The following is a 20,020-nucleotide window of genomic DNA, read 5'->3' on the forward strand; positions in this document are numbered from 1 at the left end:
CCCACCCATCTACTCATCCACCCACCACCTCATCCTTCCATCCATCCACCTTTTCATCCACCCACCACCCCATCCTTCCATCCATCCACCTGTTTACACACAAACCCATCCACCCTCCCATCACCCATCCATTCTACACCAACAGACAGGAACTGACCCCTGGTTGTACCTGCTCAGTATTCAATGCCTATTGTTGGAGAGACAAAGAGAAGTGAGGTACTGCTGTACCTTCCTTCAATGAACTGTCATCTAGAGAGTGTCACCTTTCATCCTTCACTAAGAAAGACTGATTATTAACTTTCCCGCCCCCCACCCTCAGCTTAGATCAATTGCAGCAAATGCTGTTTCCCAGGCACATAAGTGAGCTGCAACTGTGATTGGGACTGGAACTATCAGATCCTCGTGCTGCCTGGATAACATTCTGCCATTCTTTCCCTTCATTCATGCATCAAATATGGATTGTGTGCCTCCCATATGCCAGGGATTATGCGAAGAACTGGGGATAAAAGGGTTAAAAGGGGCAGGCATGGTGGCTCACACCTATTTTAGGAGGCTGAGGTGGTGGGGGTGATCACTTGAGGCCAGGAGTTCAAGACCATCCTGGGCAACATAGCAAGACCCCTAACTTCACAAAACATTTAAAAATCAGCTAGACATGGTGGTGCACACCTGTAGTCCCAGCCACTCAGGAGGCTGAAGTGGGAGGATCTCTTGAGCCCAGGAGGTTGAGACTACAGTGAGCTCTGATCACACCGCTGCACTCCAGCTTGAGTGACAGAGTAGGGCTTTGTTTCTGAAAAACAATAAAAGAAAGATTAGGAGGACACAGTCCCACTGTGGGGAAGCCAGCAGTCCCTGTCCAGCCCCTGGTGCACCAGGGCACAGCCTTATTCATCTCAAGCCTCTCCCTCTGCGATCCATCAAGCAGAGCTAATCACTTCCTTCCTCCCTCGGGTTACTCTGCTGTCTAGTAAAACTTTTAGGGTGTGATCTCCTTCTGGGGTGTGATCTCCCTTTGGGGTGTAACTCCTTGAGGACTGAGACCCTTTCCTGTTTGTCTTACTTCTCACAGTGGCCGGCCCAGAGCCTAGGTCCCGTGGGCAGCCCATGTGTGTGGGATGAGTGGTATGGGGAACAAATGTGCCCCAGGCAGCTGTTAGGGCAGAGAGGAGGAAGTCAAGTCATTAGCAAAATACTCAAGACTCCAGCACCCTGAGTCCTGTCCTCAGCCCGAACTAGCTGGGTGACCTGAGTCAGACGACCCAACTTCTCCATGCCTCAATTTTGCATCTGTGAAACAGGGGTGACGGCGGCCCCCATCACAGGGCTGCTGTGAGGGTTCAATTAGCTAATACAAACAAAGCACAATAGCAAAGACACAGAACCAACCTGGATGCCCATCAATGGTGGCTTGGAAAACGTGCTACACACACCATGGAATACAATGCAGCCATGAAAAAGGATGGAATCACTTCCTTTACTGCAACGTGGATGCAGCTGGAGGTCATAGTCCTAAGTGAATTAACGTAGGAACAGAAAACCAAATACTGCATATTCTTGTGTATAAGGGGGAGCTGAATATTGGGTACACAGGTACGTAAAGATGGGAACAACAGACACTGGGGCCTCCAGAAGGAGAAAGGGAGGGAGGGGAGCAAGGGTTCAAAAACTACCTACTGGGTACTCTGCTCACTGTTTGGGTGACAGGGTCAACAGAAGTGCAAACCTCAGCACCCTGCCATATACCTGTGTCATAAAGCGGCACATGTATCCCCTGAATCTAAAATTTTAAAAAAGAAGCCAGGCACGGTGGCTCACACCTGTAATCCCAGCACTTTGGGAGGCCGAGGTGGGTGGATCACTTGAGGCCAGGAGTTCCAGACCAGCCTGGCCAACATAGAGAAACCCTGTCTCTACTGAAAAAATAAACAAATAAAAATAAAAAAGAGAGGAGAAAAAAATTGTTTTTACTAAGAAAATAAATAAGGTGCGTGGTGCTATAAATGTCAGCACGGCCGCTCCTGCATCGGCCGCCCATGTCGTTACCCCATGCCTGCTTCTCCTTTCCACCTACCGAGCTGCCCAGACAGCGCTCCCAAACCGTACATCCCGACAGAACGCCGCGCCTTTGGAGCAGAGCGTCTTCCCAAGTACCTCTGTCTGTATGTGTGTATTTCTACACTGTAGAATTAAAATAAATTGCATGTTAAGAAAATGTGGGGGTGCAGCAGGGATTGTCCTTCAAAGAGAGAAGTGAGACCGACTGCGAGCGGGGAGAGGCGGGGCGGAAACTTTAGGGTAACTCCACTAGGGCCCCGTGGGTGAGCGTGGGGCGGAAACGGACCCAGAAATCCGAGGGTTTCTGCCCACAAGGTTTCTGTTCTCTTCTTTCCATAGAAAACAAAGGACCCAGGAGACAGACCCCAAATTTTTCCGTTCCACTTATAGACAAATCAGATTTGAATTACAGCAGCAGCGTTCGACCTGGCTTCTCCATATCCACCTCTTTCCCTGTTCGTGCCAGAACCACGCCCCCCTACCCCAACCTGCTGCCCTGCTGGAACCTCCTTCAACCAGAGCCCCTGGGCTCAGGGATGGAGCAGGAGCTGATCGGGTGAGGATCAGCCCAGGACAGGCTGGCTGCTCTCCAGACTCCCCCAGACCCTCCCTCTACCCTTGACCTTTTGCCATGGGCTCAGCCTGGGCTCTGAGTACCCCAAGGGGCTGGGTGGGGAGCTGGGTTCCCCTGACTCAGGATCCCACAGGGCTGAGGAGGTGGGTGATGGGCAGCCCCCTCCTTCCTTGCTTACATCATTTCCCCGGCTGCCATCTTTCCTCTGGAAACATCAAGTCGTGATTCACTGCAGTGGGGCTGTGAGTTTTAGACTCCCTGAGGTCCTGGTTGCAAGCCCCACGGCTCTCCTCTGTAAAGGGGGTGGGTTGAGATGAGGATGCTTCCTGTCTTCCTCTTTGCTGAGCCTGAGTTGTCTGTTCCAAAAGCAAATGGTCTCACCGTGGCTTTCTTCCAATTTGAGTTCACTTTGACTGAGCCTGGGGTACCGTGGGAGTCAGTGGGCAGTTGAGAGGAGATGGGGTCTCTCATGCATCTGGGGTCCTCCTCTCCTGCCTCCTCCACCGGAGGTGGGCCTCAACCAGGAGAAAGGGGCTGGCAAGCCCAGGATCGTGGCCTCCTCAAAGGCGAGGCCTCTCTGGCCCTCACCCTGCCCATAAGCCCAGCCCTGAGTCCCCAGTTGCTGGTTTCTCTCTTTTTTTAATCCTCTCCAGAACCTGCGCCACTTCTTCCTCTTTTTCGAGTTTTTCTGTTGCTATTTCCTTCTTGGCGTTCAACCCACCATCTTCTCTCTCTGCGGTTTTCCTCGTCTCCCACTTTCTCCAGGGCCCTCTCCCAGCCATGGTGCTCAGAAGTGTGGGGTCCGAGGCTCTCCCTCCAGGTGATGGCGCTGCTGCCTTCTTCGCACCTGGCCCTCCTCGGCCCACGCCAGTGTGGCCTCCCTGCTGCCCCAGCGTGGCCCACTCCGGGGTCTCTGATGGCCTCTGGGGCCAGAGTTGGGAACGTCCTCGTCTCCTGCCTCACTGGATGTCTGGCAGCCTGCGCCGTGGTTTGTGTCCCCGGTCCGCCTGCCCGTCTCTCTCCCGGTCTCCTCCCGCCTCCCTGTGGGGCCTCCTCAGTCTTCAGGTCTCCTGCTCTGTGGCCGCGGCTGCTGTTTCCATGGCTCGCACACACCTCCCTTGTCACACTCTCGCCAGGACCTCGCCTGGCACTTCTGCCGATGGGTCCAGAACCGAGCTGTTCCTGAGGTCCAGACCCACATACCCAACTGCCTCCGACCTCTCTCTCGGAGGCTCCACAGACACCCCCTTCCCACCAGAATGGCTGTCACAGCACAGCAATGATCACAGAAGGCAGCCCAGGCTCCCACCTGCTCTCCCAAGCCCTCCACACGCACTCATCTCTCCCAGCAATGACAGGGGATGTGGTCCCCATTCATTCCCTTCAATGTGGTCCCCATTCATTTCCTTCAATGCTCCCCTCTACCCTCAGGATAAAAGCAATGTGACTTTACTGGGTGTGGTGGCTCACACCTGTGATCCCAGCACTTTCAGAAGCTGAGGCAGGAGGATTGATTGAGGCCAGGAGTTTGAAACCAGCCTGGCCAACATGGGGAAACCCTGTCTCTATTAAAAATAATGATAATAGGGCTGGGCGCGGTGGTTCACGCCTGTAATCCCAGCACTTTGGGAGGCCGAGGCGGGTGGATCACGAGGTCAAGAGATCGAGACCATCCTGGTCAACATGGTGAAACACCGTCTCTACTAAAAATACAAAAAATTAGCTGGGCATGGTGGCACGTGCCTGTAATCCCAGCTACTCGGGAGGCTGAGGCAGGAGAATTGCCCGAACCCAGGAGGCGGAGGTTGCGGTGAGCCGAGATCGTGCCATTGCACTCCAGCCTGGGTAACAAGAGCAAAACTCCGTCTTGAAAAAAAAATAATAATAATGATAATAAAAAAAATTAAGGTGCAGTGGTGCAATCCTATAGTCCCAGCTACTTGGGAGGCTGAGGCGGGAGGTCCTTTGAGCCCAGGAGTTCAAGGCTACAGTGAGCTATGATCACACCACTGCACTCCAGCCTGGGTGACAGAGCAAGATCCTGTTTCTGAAGAAGAAAAAAAATTGATGTACATACAGTAGGGCAGCTTCCGGGGCCTGGGGCCTGCTTCCCTTTCTCCTCCTCCCATCATCCCTGACCTTGTCTCTTACCACTTCCCACCTCCGACTGTCTGGTTCCCATCACTGATTTTACACACAGGCCCTCCTGTCCCCTGCCTTGTCCATGTCTGGCTGCCCTGTCATCTCCCCAGTTCGATTGCTTTCAATGCTCAGCTCAAGCGCCGCCTCTTCCAGGAAGCCCTCCCAGAGAGCCACACCTTCCCAGCCTGGGTGAGGCACCCTATGGTCTCTGCTCTTCCCCCTCACAGCAGTGAGCTTCTTATTTATGTATCTGCCTCTCCGCTGACACCAGGGCTGGGGCTTTGTGGTTTAAATGTTCTTCTCCACCTAGCAGAGGGCTTGCATCTCCAGGCTCAAGTTAGGCTTCTTGAGTTAATGATGAATAAAGGAGTGAATGAACAAATACTCGCTCTGTGCTCCTCCTAGGGACCCGGATGCCCCATTCCTTGGCCCAGACTTTCCAGGTCAGAGTGGAGGGTTTCCACCAGGGTTTCCTTCAGGGTCCTGAAGGGCTGGCTTCTGCCCACCCCCCCCCAGTCTGGCTGAAATTTCAGGGTCAAGGGCACCTTCTGCCAGTCACGGGGGAGCCTGGGAGGGTAGGGCAGGATTTGCATCCACTCAAAGAGCATCAAGCCAAGTCACTTGATGAGAGTGACTCCGGCCAGGGGGTGGGCGTGTGGGCCGGTCCTTGGTTCAGTTGCGTTCTCTGCCCGCCCCCTCTGACTCATCCTGACAACTTTCTCCCTGCGCCTGGCCACCTCTCTGGCCACTTGCTTCCTCAGTACGTTGGTCTAGCTCTTCCTGAAACAGCCCAGGAGCTCGGAGCTTCGCGTCTGACCTTCCAGTCATGACCAGGACCAGGACAGCACTCCTCCTGTTCACAGGTGAGTCTGGGCCCCAACGAAGTGGGACTGGGGACCCAGGCCCAAGGGAGCCAAGGCCCTGAACTGAGGGTTAAGGCTGGGGGCTCAGGATCTGGGTAGGAAGAGAGACTCAGGCAGGAGGGAGAGGCTGGCACGTAGGGTTTGGGATCTGGAGTTTGTGGAGTGTCGGAAACAGATGCTCGGTGCTGCAAAGAGCAGTCAGCACTGAGACAAAGGATCTTTCAACAACACAATTTTTACCTCCTGGACTGCAGGAGGGGTACTCTCACCAGCCATCTTGCCAGGCGAGTGCAATTAACAAAGGAAAAGCAGACGTATTTATCCCCTACCCATTTGGGGTCGTCCTTACTGCTGTGTCTGACCTCTGTTGGCTGGAGCCAAACCTTACAATCTAAACTAAAACCTGATTGGCTAACAACTTAAAAGTTTTCTAAACAGGTAAAAGCAATGGAGAGCTGGGACATGCCTGTGAGCACGTACAGCACAGATATCTTGGTTAAAGTACAAGGACGTAGTATGTACCATGTGCCTGTAAGCATGGCATGTTTAACAGCTACATAAGATAGGGCTTAACAAGAGGATATTCTTTAACAAGTGTTATTCTCTTGTTAAATAATAACACTTATGATTTATTCTTTAACAAGAAAGGAAACTTTAAGGAGGAACATTTTTACTTCCCACATGGAGGGAGAGGATATGGATGAATCAATTTTGGGAGAGTTCCAGAGATGCCGGAAGAAAGGACAGTTGTCATGACACTCCAGAGAGTTTTAATCTTTTTATTTTTCTTTCTTGAGACAGAGTTTTGCTCTTTTTGCCCAGGCTGGAGTGCAGTGATGCAATCTCAGCTCTCTACAACCTTTGCCTCCTGGGTTCAAGTGATTCTCCTGTCTCAGCCTCCTGAGTAGCTGGGATTACAGGCACCCGCCATTGTGCCCGGCTAATTTTTTTTTTGTATTTTTAGTTGAGACAGGGTTTCATCATGTTGGCCAGGCTGGTCTTGAACTCCTGACCTCAGGTGATCCACCCACCTTGGCCTCCAAAAGTGCTGGGATTACAGGCGTGAGCCACCGTGCCCGGCCTCAGAGATTTTTAAAATAGGCAGAACGTGCCAGGCTTGTGCTCTGTGCACAGCATACCTTTGGTCACCAAGTTTTCCTGGACATAGCACCCCAGGGGCGCAGTGGGGAAAGATCCTCTTTAGAACCTTAGTACTGCTCTGCAGAAACAGAGAACTGAAACTCGACAGCGGATGGTGGGCGAGGGGCCTCTCTGGACCCTCGGAAGGAGAGAAGGGGATGAGTTAGGTGTCCAGAAGACCCAGGCACCCCAGGCATCAGACTTAGAGGCCCCCACGGGGGCCGGGGGTGGGGGGCAGCCGGGCAGAAGGAAGACCCTTCTCCAAAGCTCTCTTCCCACCTCCTCCCCAGCCTTAGCGACTTCTCTGGGTTTCAACTTGGACACAGAGCAGCCGACAGCCTTCCATGTGGACAGCGCGGGGTTTGGAGACACTGTGGTCCAGTACGCCAACTCCTGGTGAGGCCCGGATGGTGCCGGCCTTCGGCTCCATCCAACCTCTCCCTGCTCAGGGCCCCGTGCTCCCCACCCTGCCCTGTTATTTGCAAACTCTCCTCTCTGCTGGTGTAGTGACTGCCCTGGCTTCTGCAGATTTGCCCTGAAAGCAGGCCTGGTCTCACAGCTAACATTTACAGAGCAGTCAGTGCAGTGCCAGGCTCGTCACAGGGGACACAGCAACCTGTGAGTCGGAATCAGTCGTGCACAAAACACTTATTTGTTTTTTCTTTCTTTTTCTGTACACATTTAAAAATATAGAGAGACAGGGTCTCACTATGTTGCCTAGGCTGGTCTCGAACTCCTGGGCTCGAGGGATCCTCCTGCCTCAGCCTCCCAGAGTGCTGGGATTCCAGGTGTGAGCCACCGCGCCCAGACTCAACAAATATTTCTTGAGCATCTACTATGTCTCCATACGCCAGAAAATCCAACAGACAAATCCCTCCCCTGTAGAATTTAAATTATTAAAACCCATCTTGCAGATGAGGAAGCCGAGGCTGGGAGAGGAAACGTGAACTCGCCGGAGGGCAGCTGTGCCCACTGTCCACGCTCTCACCTCCAGTGTCTTCTCTCCCTGCAGGGTGGTGGTTGGAGCCCCCCACGAGATGACGGCTGCCAATCAAACAGGCGGCCTCTACCAGTGCAGCTACATCACCGGCTCCTGTCAGCCCATCGGCCTGCAGGGTGAGTCACCGGCTGCCCAGGAACCAGGGCCAGGCTCCCAGGCTCCCCTGCTCCGGGGCCCTGTGCTCATCGGAGTTTCACTTCCAGCTTCTGCTGTGTCTGAGACTCTCACCCTCAGACATGCTTCCTAGCCCCTCAAGGCCTCCCAGCCCATTGCACCCCTGCAGCTCTGTCAAGACCCGACAGCCCCCTTTACTGTCAGACTTCCTTGTCTCCCAGGTGGAGGTGACCCCTGCCCAGCTCTTCCACAGCCTTGTCTGTCCCCCTGAGGGTGACCATGCACATATCTGTCCCTGCAGTTCCCCCGGAGGCGGTGAATATGTCCCTGGGCCTGTCCCTGGTGGCTACCACCAGCCCCTCCCAGCTGCTGGTGAGTGGCCCTGGGTCACAGGAGGCCCCTGCGGGAAGGAGGGGGGACCCGGGACCTCGGGGGCTGGGGGTCTCGTGTAGGGTGGAGGTGCCGGAATGCGAGGGTGCAGGGGCAGCCCTCCAGCAGCCCGCTGTGTCCCCAGGCCTGCGGCCCCACCGTGCACCATGCGTGCGGGAGGAACATGTACCTGACCGGACTCTGCTTCCTCCTGAGCCCTGCCCAGCTCACCCAGAGGCTCCCGGCATCCATGCAGGGTGAGTGTCGGGGCCACCAGAGGGCTTTGAGGAGCTCACGTGCATCCAACTAGGGGTGCAGTGGGCCAGAGACACTCTTGCCAGAGTAGATCAGAAAGAGGGGCTCTGGAAAAAGAGTTACCGCGTGGTGCAGTGGTTCCGACGCCGCTGCTCACACACCCTGCAGTTACCCACACGCCGCGTGACCTTTCCTGCGATCTTAACCTCTCCAAGCCTCAGTTTCTTCATCTGTTGGATGGGGAGAATAACACACCCAGCACTGAAGTAACACAAGATGATTCATGGTCAGGGGTTAGCACAGCAGCTGGCACCAGGCGACAGCCCCGTGAAGGCCTGCTGCTGTTATTTTTAGAGAAGGGGATCTGTTTTTATCCATTGGGTCCTGGGATATGACTAATTGGTTTGTGCAGTAGGAAAGGTCAGTGAAAGTACAGTGTGAGCAGCGTGTGTGTATGTGTATGTGTGTGTGCACGCATGCATGTACACACACGCACATGCACACATGTGCGTGTGTGTACACATGTGTGCATGCGTGTGCACATGCAGGTTGAGGTGCAGGGCCTGCTTCCCTCGTGTTGATGGGGAAGAAAGATAAGGAAGCTGAACAGTGGGCTTTTCAGACCTTGTGGGCTGAGGCCTCCCCCTGGTTTCACATTTGCTCTCAAGCCCTTGGTGAGACTGACGTCTGGCTGCAAATAGGGTGTGCCTTCCAGCACCTCTGTGGGTCCAGACTCCATCCACAGGGGCCTGGCACCCATCAGAATGCCCAGGATGCCTATCTCTCTAGTGGAGGCCTCTGTGGCAGAGGGACACTGAGAGGTCGCATGAAAGGGGGTCTCCCCTCCAGGTGCTAGAAGAACGTCCTCTTCCCGGGGCAGATGCTGCTTTCACGCAGGAGGGGAGTGGGGGCCCGTATTTAAACTGGGAACAGAACAGGCCCAGTGTGTGGCTACTCCTGGGATGATTAATTTAAAATATTAACCATCAAGGCAGGAGGGTTGTTTGAGGCCTGGAGTTTGAGACCAGCCTGGGCAATAGAGTGAGACCTCATCTCTACAAAAATAAAAATAAAAAGTAGCTGGGTGTGGTGTTACATACCTGTAGTCCCAACTACTCGGGAGGCTGAGGCAGGGGAATTGCTTGAGCCCAGGAGTTGGAGGCTGTAGTGAGCTACAATTGCACCACTGCACTCCAGCCTGGGTGACACAGCGAGACTCTGCCTAAAAAAAAAAAATTAATAAAACTACACTTTGGGAGGCCTAGGTGGGTGGATCACAAGGTCAGGAGTTTGGGATCAGCCTGACCAACATGGTGAAACACCATCTCTACAAAAATTTTAGCCAGGTGTGGTGGTGTGCGCCTGTAATCCCAGCTATTCAGGAGGCTGAGGCAGGAGAATCGCTTGAACCCAGGAGGCGGAGGTTTTGGTGAGCCGAGATCATGCCACTGCACTCCAGCCTGGGCAACAGAGCAAGACTCCATCTCAAAAAAAAAAAAAATCAAAAACATAAAACAAAACAAGAAAACAAACTACCATTCAGCACTGAGCAGTGAGGACAAACACTGGCCAGGGGCTGGGGTCAGGTTGTATCATTGCTGGATGGGGTGACACTGGGGAAGGAAGAGGGGAGGGTCCAGGGAGGGCACAGATATCCAGGGTGGAGGGGGAGGCCCTCACTTCCTGCCATCCGAATTGGAGAAATCCTCCTGGCTTTTTTCTTTTAAGAGACAGAGTCTTACTCTGTCACCCAGGCTGGAGTGCAGTGGTACAATCACAGCTCACTGCAGCTTCTGACTCCTGGGCTCAAGTGATCCTCCCACCTTAGCCTCCAGAGTAACTGGGACCACAGCCACCATGCCCTCACCCAGCTGATTTTAACAATTTTTAGTAGACGTGAGGTCTCACTATGTTGTCTAGGTTGATCTTGAAATCCTGAGCTCAAGCAGTCCTCCTGCCTAGGCCTCCCAAAGTGCTTGGATTACAGGCGTGAGCCACTGTGCCCAGTCTGACTTTTACTTTCTTATCGACTGGGCTGGCTTCGCAGGAGTGAGCAGCTTCAACACAGACTCTTTATGCAACTGTAAGAGAATGAAGGGGCTTGTCTCAGGCAGGGGGTAGGGAAGCCCTGCCCCCGATGAGGAGAGGACCCAGGGTGTGGAGCCTGACTCCCATCGCCAGACTAGGGGCTTAGGGGAGGAAGGGTGATGGGAGAGTGAGCTCTTGTGGCCAAGAGGCCACGGTCCTGGGCTCTGGGAGTGTCCCTTGGAGGACCCGTGCCGCCTCCTTCCCCAGAGTGCCCGAGACAGGAGCAGGACATTGTGTTCCTGATCGATGGCTCGGGCAGCATCTCATACAACAACTTTGCCACGATGAAGAGCTTCGTGAGAGCTGTGATGAGCCACTTCCAGAGACCCAGCACCCAGGTGTGCCTTCGTAGGAGGGAGGCTGCTGGGGGTGGGTGCTTGGACCCTGGTGAAATGGTCTCAGCCCCGGCCCTGTGTGCTTCTCCCAGTTTTCCCTGATGCAGTTCTCCAGCAAATTCCGAACACACTTCACTTTCAAGGAATTCAGGGACAGCTCAAACCCCCTCAGCCTGTTGGCTTCTGTTTACCAGCTGGGAGGGTACACACACACGGCCACCGCCATTCAAAAAGTTGTGTGAGTCCTGACTTCTCCCGGACACAGTCCCAAAGCACCCAGGTCTTCCCTTGGGCCTCATCTGTCTCCACAAGAAGGGGATAGGCAGGGACCGAAATCCAGCCCGTGATACCCTTGCCAAGGTGGAACCTCTGGGTGGGACGGGGGCCTCCCAAAGGAAGGGGCACCTTCTCATTTTCACAAGGGCACCAGTGACTAGTGTGGTTTTGTTCACAGGCCTCTAAGACCTCTTCTTTCCTGATAGGAGGGAATTGTTCCTTGCCTCAAATGGGGCCCGCAGGGATGCCACCAAGATCCTCATTGTCATCACTGATGGGAAGAAAGAAGGCGACTGGCTGGATTATGATGATGTCATCCCCATGGCGGACAAAGCAGGCATCATCCGCTATGCAATTGGGGTAGGGCATGGCGACGCCTTCCCCCTTCTCCCTCGGCTTCCTCTCAGGGCAGCTTCTCTTGCTTTTCTCTTTGAGACAGGATCTCGCTCTGTCTCCCAGGTTGGAGTGCAGTGGTGCAATCCTAGCTCACTGCAGCCTCGAACTCCTGGGCTGCAGTGATCCTCTCACCCCAGCCTCTCCAGTAGCTGGAACCACAGGTGTGTACCACCACGCCTGGCGATTTTTATTTTATTTTATTTTTCTTTTTTTTTTTCATTTTTTTTTTCTTTTTTCATAAGCCCACAGCACCCGGTATTCCCAGGCGGTCTCCCATCCAAGTACTAACCAGGCCCGACCCTGCTTAGCTTCCAAGATCAGACGAGATTGGGTGCGTTCAGGGTGGTATGGCCGTAGACGCGATTTTTATTTATTTTATTTTTATTTTTTGGTAGAGATAGGTCTTGCTATGTTGCCCCTGCTGGTCTCTAATTCCTGGCCTCAAGCAATTCTACCACTTTGGCCTCCCAAAGCACAGGGATTACAAGCGTGAACCACCGCCAACAACATCTCCGGGCGCGGTGGCTCACGCCTATAATCCCAGCACTTTGGGAGGCCGAGGCGGGTGGATCACGAGGTCAAGAGATCGAGACCATCCTGGTCAACATGGTGAAACCCCGTCTCTACTAAAAATACAAAAATTAGCTGGGCATGGTAGCGCACGCCTGTAGTCCCAGCTACTCGGGAGGCTGAGGCAGGAGAATTGCTTGAACCCAGGAGGCGGAGGTTGCGGTGAGTCGAGATCGCGCCATTGCACTCCAGCCTGGGTAACAAGAGCGAAACTCCATCACAAAAAAAAAACAAACAACAACAACAACAAAAAACATCTCTTTCAAGGGTAGAAACACCAGCTCTGTCGGCTCTTACTGCCTTCAGGATGAAAACTCTGGCCCAGCCTGGGGACCGTTGTCCTTTCTCCTAAACTCCCTGATGCCGTCCGGGGCTCGTGCTTCTCCTGTGTCTGATGTGTGCGATCCTGCCGATCCTGCAGGGTTATTGGAGGATGCTACACCCAGTGCACACAGGCACGTTCCATTCATTATTTTTACTGAGGTGATCTTTTCTGGGGACAGGTTGGATCAGCTTTTCAAGACAGAAATTCCTGGAAAGAATTAAATGACATTGCATCGAAGCCCTCCCAGGAACACATATTTAAAGTGGAGGACTTTGATGCTTTGAAAGATATTCAGAACCAGCTGAAGGAGAAGATCTTTGCCATTGAGGGTGAGTCTGAAAGGGAGCTCTTCGCTTGGGAAATCCTCAGCTGTAACGCTTTCCCTTTAACACCCGAGGCTCCATGGAACCCGCAGACAGCAGCCTGGTTCTCCCTTCTCCCGCCCTCCTGGGGTCCCGATGTCTGTCAGCTTGTCCCCATTCACATCCTCCAGCACTGTCAGAACCACCCCAAAACGGCCCAAGGAGTGGCCCTGCTCCCCACAGAGAATAATTTCACACCACCGCCTGCTCCACTGCAGAACATCCACACCGGGCCCCATCCCGCCCAGGTCCCACCAGCCACTCACCCCCCTGGGCAAGGGGCACACGGGCACTTGGTCCCCTCAGGTCTGCTCGTAGTAATAGGGTCCCCGATGAGGACCTGGTCGGTGCTGTGGTCGCTGTTCATGTCCACGGAGCAGAGGGGGTCCCCAAAGTCGGAGTCGATCTGGAGGGCAGAGCCTGGTCCCTGTCACAGGCACCAGCCCTTCCTGTAGCCTCCAGTCTTAGCTTCTCCTAAAGCTGAGGTGTTCTTGGACCTGGCAAAGCCCGCCTCCCTCCCTGGCACTCAAGCATCACACCTTCCCCTAGGTACCGAGACTACAAGCAGTAGCTCCTTCGAATTGGAGATGGCGCAGGAAGGCTTCAGTGCTGTGTTCACACCTGTGAGTGGGGCCCCTTAGGCTGATGATGTGTGGTGAGGGGAGGGGTGGAGCAGGAGGCCAGAGTGGGTGGCAGGTGGGCGAGAGGCACGGGCGGCAGGCCTATCTCTGGGACACGCTGTCTTCCTGCTCTGGCCTCTGCTCAGCCCTGGAATCTTTTCCTCCCAGGATGGCCCCGTCCTGGGGGCTGTGGGGAGCTTCAGCTGGTCTGGAGGTGCCTTCCTGTACCCCCCAAATATGAACCCCACCTTCATCAACATGTCTCAGGAGAATGTGGACATGAGGGACTCTTACCTGGGTGAGAAATGGCTAGGGGCTGGGGACAGGTGGGAGATGCGCTGCCCAGGCTGGGGTCCAGGGTTCTGGGGAGGGGAGATGAGGGCCTTTGTGCTGAGGCCTGGACCTCTCAGGTTACTCCACCCAGCTGGCCCTGTGGAAGGGGGTACAGAGCCTGGTCCTGGGGGCCCCCCGCTACCAGCACACCGGGAAGGCCGTCATCTTCACCCAGGTGTCCGGGCAATGGAGGATGAAGGCTGAAGTCACGGGGACCCAGGTTGGGCGTGGTGGGAGCCAGAGGCGAAGATGAGGGTGTGGGAGGTGATGGGGCAGAGGAGAGGAGGGAGGGGCTTTGGGGGCCTTTGGGGAGGTCCTGGTACCTGGGGAGAGGCGGGACCTGGCCCTCAGGGCTGCCTCTGGCGAGGCAGGCAGCACGACCCAGCCTCTGCCCTCCAGGTCGGCTCCTACTTTGGGGCCTCCCTCTGCTCCATAGACATGGACAGCGATGGCAGCACCGACCTGATCCTCATCGGGGCCCCCCATTACTACGAGCAGACCCGAGGGGGCCAGGTGTCCGTGTGCCCGTTGCCCAGGGGGGTGAGTGGCCTATGGGACCTGGGCTGGGTGGGGTCTGGTGTGGGTGGAGGGATCGCCCGGGTTGGGCCTGACACTGCTTTTGTTCTGCAGTGGAGCAGGTGGTGGTGTAATGCAGTTCTCCGAGGGGAGCAGGGCCACCCCTGGGGCCGCTTTGGGGCAGCTCTGACAGTGCTGGGGGATGTGAATGGGGACAAGCTGACGGATGTGGCCATTGGGGCCCCAGGAGAGGAGGAGGACCGGGGTGCTGTCTACCTGTTTCCCGGATACTCGGGACCCAGCATCAGCCCCTCCTACAGCCAGGTGAGGCTGGATGCGTTTCTGTCACTACAGCAGCCTCCTCCTTGCCTCTCCCCACCTGGCATACTGGAAAACTGTCCCTTTTTACCGCTTCCTACCTCCCTTGCCCAACTCTGAGCACCCTGTAGTTGCAAGGAAATGCTGTGTGATGTGGGGACTGGGAGCGGGGAGTAGGGGTGCTCTGCTCTGCACACGGACGTGACATCTGAATGGGTTCCGCTCCCAGCCTATCCATCCCCCACCACTTTTTTTTTTTTTTTTTTTTTGAGATGGAGTCTTGCTATGTCACCCAGGCTGGAGTGCAGTGGCACGGTCTCGACTCACTGCAACCTTTGCCTCCGGGTTCAAGTGATTCTCCTGCCTCAGCCTCCCCAGTAGCTGAGATTACAGGTATACACCACCACTTCTGGCTAATTTTTCTAATTTTTAGTAGAGACAGGGTTTCACCGTGTTGGCCAGGCTGGTCTTGAACTGGTGACCTCAGGTGATCTTCTCGTCTTGGCCTCGCAAAGTGCTAGGATTATAGGTATGAGCCACTGTGCCCAGCCCCCTGCCAGTTTTACAAGCTACACAGGCCAGGCACAGAAAACTCATTTTACAGATAGAATCTGGGGCTCGGGGAAGACAAGGGCCTTGGTTCAGAGTGGGTCTGAGATGGTGAGGGGTGCTCTGGCCTTCAGACCTCTAACCCAGAGCGCAGTCTCGGGGCTCCCTGCTGCTAACCACTTAGATCTAGTCATCTCTAGAAAAGCCCTTTCACTCACCCCTTGCCTCCCTGGATGCTACATGATTTTATTCCTTCCTGCCATCAAGGTCCACCCAGATGCTCATTCCTGCAGCCCTCCACCCAAGGGAGCAGGGTTCCCCGAGAACAAAGGGCTGCTTTTGTTGGCAAAAGTCAAGAAAGCCCTGTTAAAAAATAGGCAAAGGGGCAGCTCGAGGTGGCTCACATCTGTGATTCCAACACTTTGGGAGGCCAAGGCAGGAGGATCACTTGAGGCCAGGAGTTTGAGGCCAGCCTGGACAACATAGGGAGAGCCCATCTCTGTAAAAAAATTTTTAAAAATTAGCCAGGCATCATGGTGCTGTAGTAACTGTAGTCCCAATTACTCAGGAGGCTGAGGCGGGAGGATCGCCTGAGCCCAGGAGGTTGAGGCTGCAGATTGTGTCACTTCACTTCAGCCCAGGTGACACAGCACAACCCTGTGTCACTGAAAAAAAAAAAAAAAAGGGCAAAGGATTTGGATAGGGATAGACATTTCTCCAAAGAAGAGGTACCAAGTGAGTGAATACAATGATTCTCTATGTCATCAGTCATCAGCCATTAAAAACTATAATGAGATGTCACCTCTCACCTACTAGAATGGCTAGAAACAAAGACGGAAAATGACTGGTGTGGTGAGGTTGTGGAGAACCGGGTGTCCTCGTGCACTGCTGGGGATGGTGTAAATCCACTCAGCAGCTTTGGAAACCAGTCTGGCAGGTCCTTAAAATGTTAAACACAGGCCAGGCATGATGGCTTATGCCTGTAATCCCAGCACTTTGGGAGGCCGAGGTGGGTGGATCATTTGAGGTCAGGAGTTTGAGACCAGCCTGGCCAACACAGTGAAACCTATCTCTACTAAAAATACAAAAGAAAAAAAAATTAGCCAGGCATGGTGGCGGGTGCCTGTAATCCCAGCTACTTAGGAGGCTGAGGCAGGAGAATTGCTTGAACCCAGGAGGCGGAGGTTGCAGTGAGCCGAGATCGTGCCACTGCACTCCAGCCTGGGTGACAGAGTGAGACTCCATCCCCCCCGCCAAAAAAATAGTTAAACATAGAGTTGCCATGTGATCTGGCAATTCCACCTGGAAAATATGCTAAGTGAGGGAAGCCAGAAGGCCACACGTATTCAGGCCAAGGGTCCAGAACAGGCAAATCTGTACAGGCAGAAAGTAGATGAGCAGTTGCATAGGGTTGGGTGTGGGGGACAGCCAGGGGCATGAGGGTGACTGCTAATGGGTGTGGAGTCCCTTTCTGAGGTAGTGGAAATGCTCTAAAATTGATTGTGGTAGTGGTTTCACAACTCTCGAAATATACCAGAAACCACTAAAGTCACATACTTTAAAGGGGTGACTTGTGTGCTATGTGGTCCATAGCTCAAAAAAGTCATTACCAAAAAGAAAAAAGTGCCAAGGAAGGTCCCTGCAGTTCTGTCACACACCAGCTGTGTGATCTCAGTCAGGTAACTCACCTTCTCTGTGCTGTTTTCTCATTGGTAAAATGGTGGTAATAATAGAACCAACCTCATTGAGCTGCTGCTGTGAGGATTACATGAGTTAGTATGTGTGAAGTGCTTATCACAGTGCCTGGCACACAATAGGCATCAGGTTGTTATAATCCGTTATAACTGTCATTAAGATAGTTTAACAACGGGCCAGACGCGGTGGCTCCCGCCTGTAATCCCGGCACTTTGGGAGTCCAAGGCAGGTGGATCAATTGAGGTCAGGAGTTCGAGACCAGCCTGGCCAACATGGTGAAACCTCATCTCTACCAAAAATTAGCTGGGCGTGGTGGCGCATGCTTGTAATTCCAGCTACTTGAGAAGCTGAGGCAAGAAAATCACTTGAACTCAGGAGGCGAAAGTTGCAGTGAGCTGAGATTATACCACTGCACTCCAGCCTGGGTGACAGAGTGAGAATCCATCTCAAAACAAAGAAACGAAAACCACGTAGTCTAACAATGGAAGGGGAATCTAAAGAAGAAGGTGAAAGACTATTGAGAATAACAAGGGCCCACGTGTTGTCATGAAACTGCAAACGGTCTGTACAGATTTGTTTGACTTTCCTTTGCTGCGGTGGCTTTGAGGTATATTTGTGTAGACCCTGGGTTACAAATATTGCTTGGTCACACCCACAGGCCTGATTCTAAGAGGCCGCCTTTCTGGATTCACTGCCCCACCATGATTTTTTCCTTCTTTCCACTCCATCCCACGACCCATCACATGCAGGTGTACCTTGTTTTCTTCGCTCTGCAGACACTGCGTGTTTTACACGGTGACGGTGTTTGGCGACTGCACTGAGCGAGTGGATCGGCGCTGTTTATCCAACCGCACGCACTCACTTTGTGTCTCTGTGTCACGTTTGGTAATTCTCACGGTGTTTCAGGCTTTTTTGTAATTATCACGTCTGTGCCGGTGATCTGTGATCAGTGATCTTTGATGTTACGATTGTTTTCAGGCACCACGAAGCTTGTCCATATACGAAGGCGAACTTCATAAATGTGTGTGCTCTGACTGCTCCACCACTGATAGTTCCCCGGGCTCTCTCTCCCTCTCCTCTGGCCTCCCTATTCTTTGCGATGCAGCGATATTGAAATTAAGCCAAATAATAATTCTACAATGGTCTTTAAGTGAAAGGAAGAGTCACATGTCTCTCAGTATTTATTTATTGATTGAGGCAGGGTATCACGCTGTCACCCAGGCTGGAGTGCACTGATGTGATCTCAGCTCACTGCAACTTTCCCCTCGAGGACTCAAGTGATTCTCCGGCATCAGCCTCCCGAGTAGCTGGGTTTACAGGTGCGTGCCAACATGCCTCACTAATTTTTGTATTTTTTAGTAGAGACAAGGTTTTGCCATGTTGGCCAGGCTGGTCTTGAACTCCTGACCGCAAGTGATCTGCTGGCCTCGACCTCCCAACCAACTGGGAATACCGACATGAGCCACCACGTCTGGCACATGTCTCTCACTTTGAATCAAAAGCTAGAAATGATTAAGCTCAGTGAAGAAGCCGTGTCAAAAGCCAAGACGGGCTAAAGGCTAGGCCCTTTGCGCTAAACAGTTAGCCAAATTGTGAGTGCAAAGAAAAAGTTATTGAAGGAAATTAAGAGTGCTACTCCAGTGAACATATGAATAATAAGTGAAACGGCCTAACTGCTATTATGAAGGCAGTTTGAGTGATCTGGATAGACCAAAGCAGCCATAACATTCCCCTCAGCCAAAGCCTAATTCAGAGCAAGGCCCAAATGGTCTTCAGTTCTACGAAGGCTGAGAGAGATGAGGAAGTTGCAGAAGCGAAGTCTGAAGTCAGCAGAGGTGGGTTCATGAGGTTGAAGGCAAGAAGCCGTCTCCAAAACATAAAAGCACAAGGGGAGGCAGCAAGTGCTGATGGAGAAGCTGCAGCAAGTTCTCCAGAAAATCTCTGATGAAGGTGGCTACACTCGGCAACAGGTTTTCAATGTAGATGAAATGGGCTTTGGTGGAAGAAGATGCCGTCTAGGACTTTCAGGGCAGGGAAGTCAATGCCTGGCTTCAACGCTTCAAAGGACAGGCTGACTCTCCTGTTAGAGGCTAATGCGGCTGGTAGGACTTCAAGTTGTAGTCATTGCTTATTTACCGTTCTGAAAATCCCAGGACCCTGAAGAATGATACTAAATCTACCCTTCCTGTGCTCTAGAAATGGAATAAAGCTGGAGTGACAGCACGTCTGTCTGCAGCGTGGTCGATTGAGTGTTTTAAGCCCACCCTGGAGACCTGCTGCTCAGAAAAATAGATTTCTTTCCAAAGTTTGCTGCTCAGTGACAATGCACCGGGTCATCCAAGAGCTCTGATGGAGAAGTTCAAGGAGGTCCGTGTTGTTTTCATGCCTGCAAACACATGTCCATTCTGCAGTCCATGGACCAAGGAGTAAATTCGACTTCCAAGTCTTATTATTTCAGAAATACATTTCATAACGCTAAAGCTGCCATAGGTAGTGATTCTTCTGATGGATCTGGGCAAAGTCAATTGAAAACCTTCTGGAAAAAATTCACCATTTTAGATGCCATTAAGAACATTCATTATTCATGAGAGGGGGCCAAAATATCAACATTAACAAGAGTTTGAGAGAAGCTGATTCCAGTTCTCATGGATGACTTTGAGTGGTTTAAGACTTCAGGGAGAGGAAGTGACTATGGATGTGGTGGAAATAGAAAGCGGACCAGAATTAGAAGTGGAGCCTGAATTGCTGCAATCTCACGATGAAATTTGCCGATATAAGAGGCAAGATAAGGCCTTTTTTTTTTTTTTTCAGAGAGAATTTATTCCTGGTGAAGATGCTATGAACATTACTGAAATGACAATACACAAGATTAAGAATATTACATAAACAGGCTGGGCGCAGTGGCTCACGCCTGTAATCCCCACACTTTGGGAGGCTGAGGCGGGCGGATGACCTGAGGTCGGGAGACTGAGACCAGCCTGGCCAACATGGTGAAACCCTGTCTCTACTAATAATACAAAAATATTAGCCAGGTGTGGTGGCACACACCTGTAATCACAGCTACTCAGGAGGCTGAAGCAGGAGAATCGCTTGAACCCGGGAAGTGAAGGTTGCAGTGAGCC

The 20,020-nt window shown here is 53.0% G+C and overlaps 1 protein-coding gene and 1 non-coding gene across 3 annotated transcripts in view; one reads left to right on the plus strand and one right to left on the minus strand.

Annotated features, from left to right (window-relative positions):
• The first annotated feature begins 5,102 nt into the window (after window positions 1-5,102).
• Window positions 5,103-20,020, plus strand: part of ITGAX (integrin subunit alpha X) — a 30,615-nt gene continuing 15,697 nt past the window's right edge. Inside the window, exons 1-14 of one of the 2 annotated variants that reach the window (XM_012469953.2) lie at window positions 5,103-5,637; window positions 7,068-7,173; window positions 7,790-7,893; window positions 8,193-8,263; window positions 8,406-8,517; window positions 10,811-10,941; window positions 11,031-11,176; window positions 11,421-11,574; window positions 12,684-12,834; window positions 13,417-13,490; window positions 13,656-13,785; window positions 13,898-14,040; window positions 14,220-14,360; window positions 14,451-14,660. In XM_012469953.2, the coding sequence (XP_012325376.2) occupies window positions 5,601-5,637; window positions 7,068-7,173; window positions 7,790-7,893; window positions 8,193-8,263; window positions 8,406-8,517; window positions 10,811-10,941; window positions 11,031-11,176; window positions 11,421-11,574; window positions 12,684-12,834; window positions 13,417-13,490; window positions 13,656-13,785; window positions 13,898-14,040; window positions 14,220-14,360; window positions 14,451-14,660 (1,710 nt within the window). In that variant the 5' untranslated portion in view covers window positions 5,103-5,600. The remainder of the gene's footprint in view (window positions 5,638-7,067; window positions 7,174-7,789; window positions 7,894-8,192; window positions 8,264-8,405; window positions 8,518-10,810; window positions 10,942-11,030; window positions 11,177-11,420; window positions 11,575-12,683; window positions 12,835-13,416; window positions 13,491-13,655; window positions 13,786-13,897; window positions 14,041-14,219; window positions 14,361-14,450; window positions 14,661-20,020) is intronic. The other variant, XM_064362682.1, reaches the window with a different exon arrangement.
• Window positions 11,851-11,969, minus strand: LOC135269128 (5S ribosomal RNA). Its single transcript, XR_010337436.1, has one exon. It is a non-coding gene; the product is annotated as a 5S ribosomal RNA (ribosomal RNA).

This window comes from Aotus nancymaae, unplaced genomic scaffold (assembly GCF_030222135.1).
Source record: "Aotus nancymaae isolate 86718 unplaced genomic scaffold, 86718_ANA_hifiasm-v0.15.2.pri h1tg000049l, whole genome shotgun sequence".
Taxonomy (NCBI): domain Eukaryota; kingdom Metazoa; phylum Chordata; class Mammalia; order Primates; family Aotidae; genus Aotus; species Aotus nancymaae.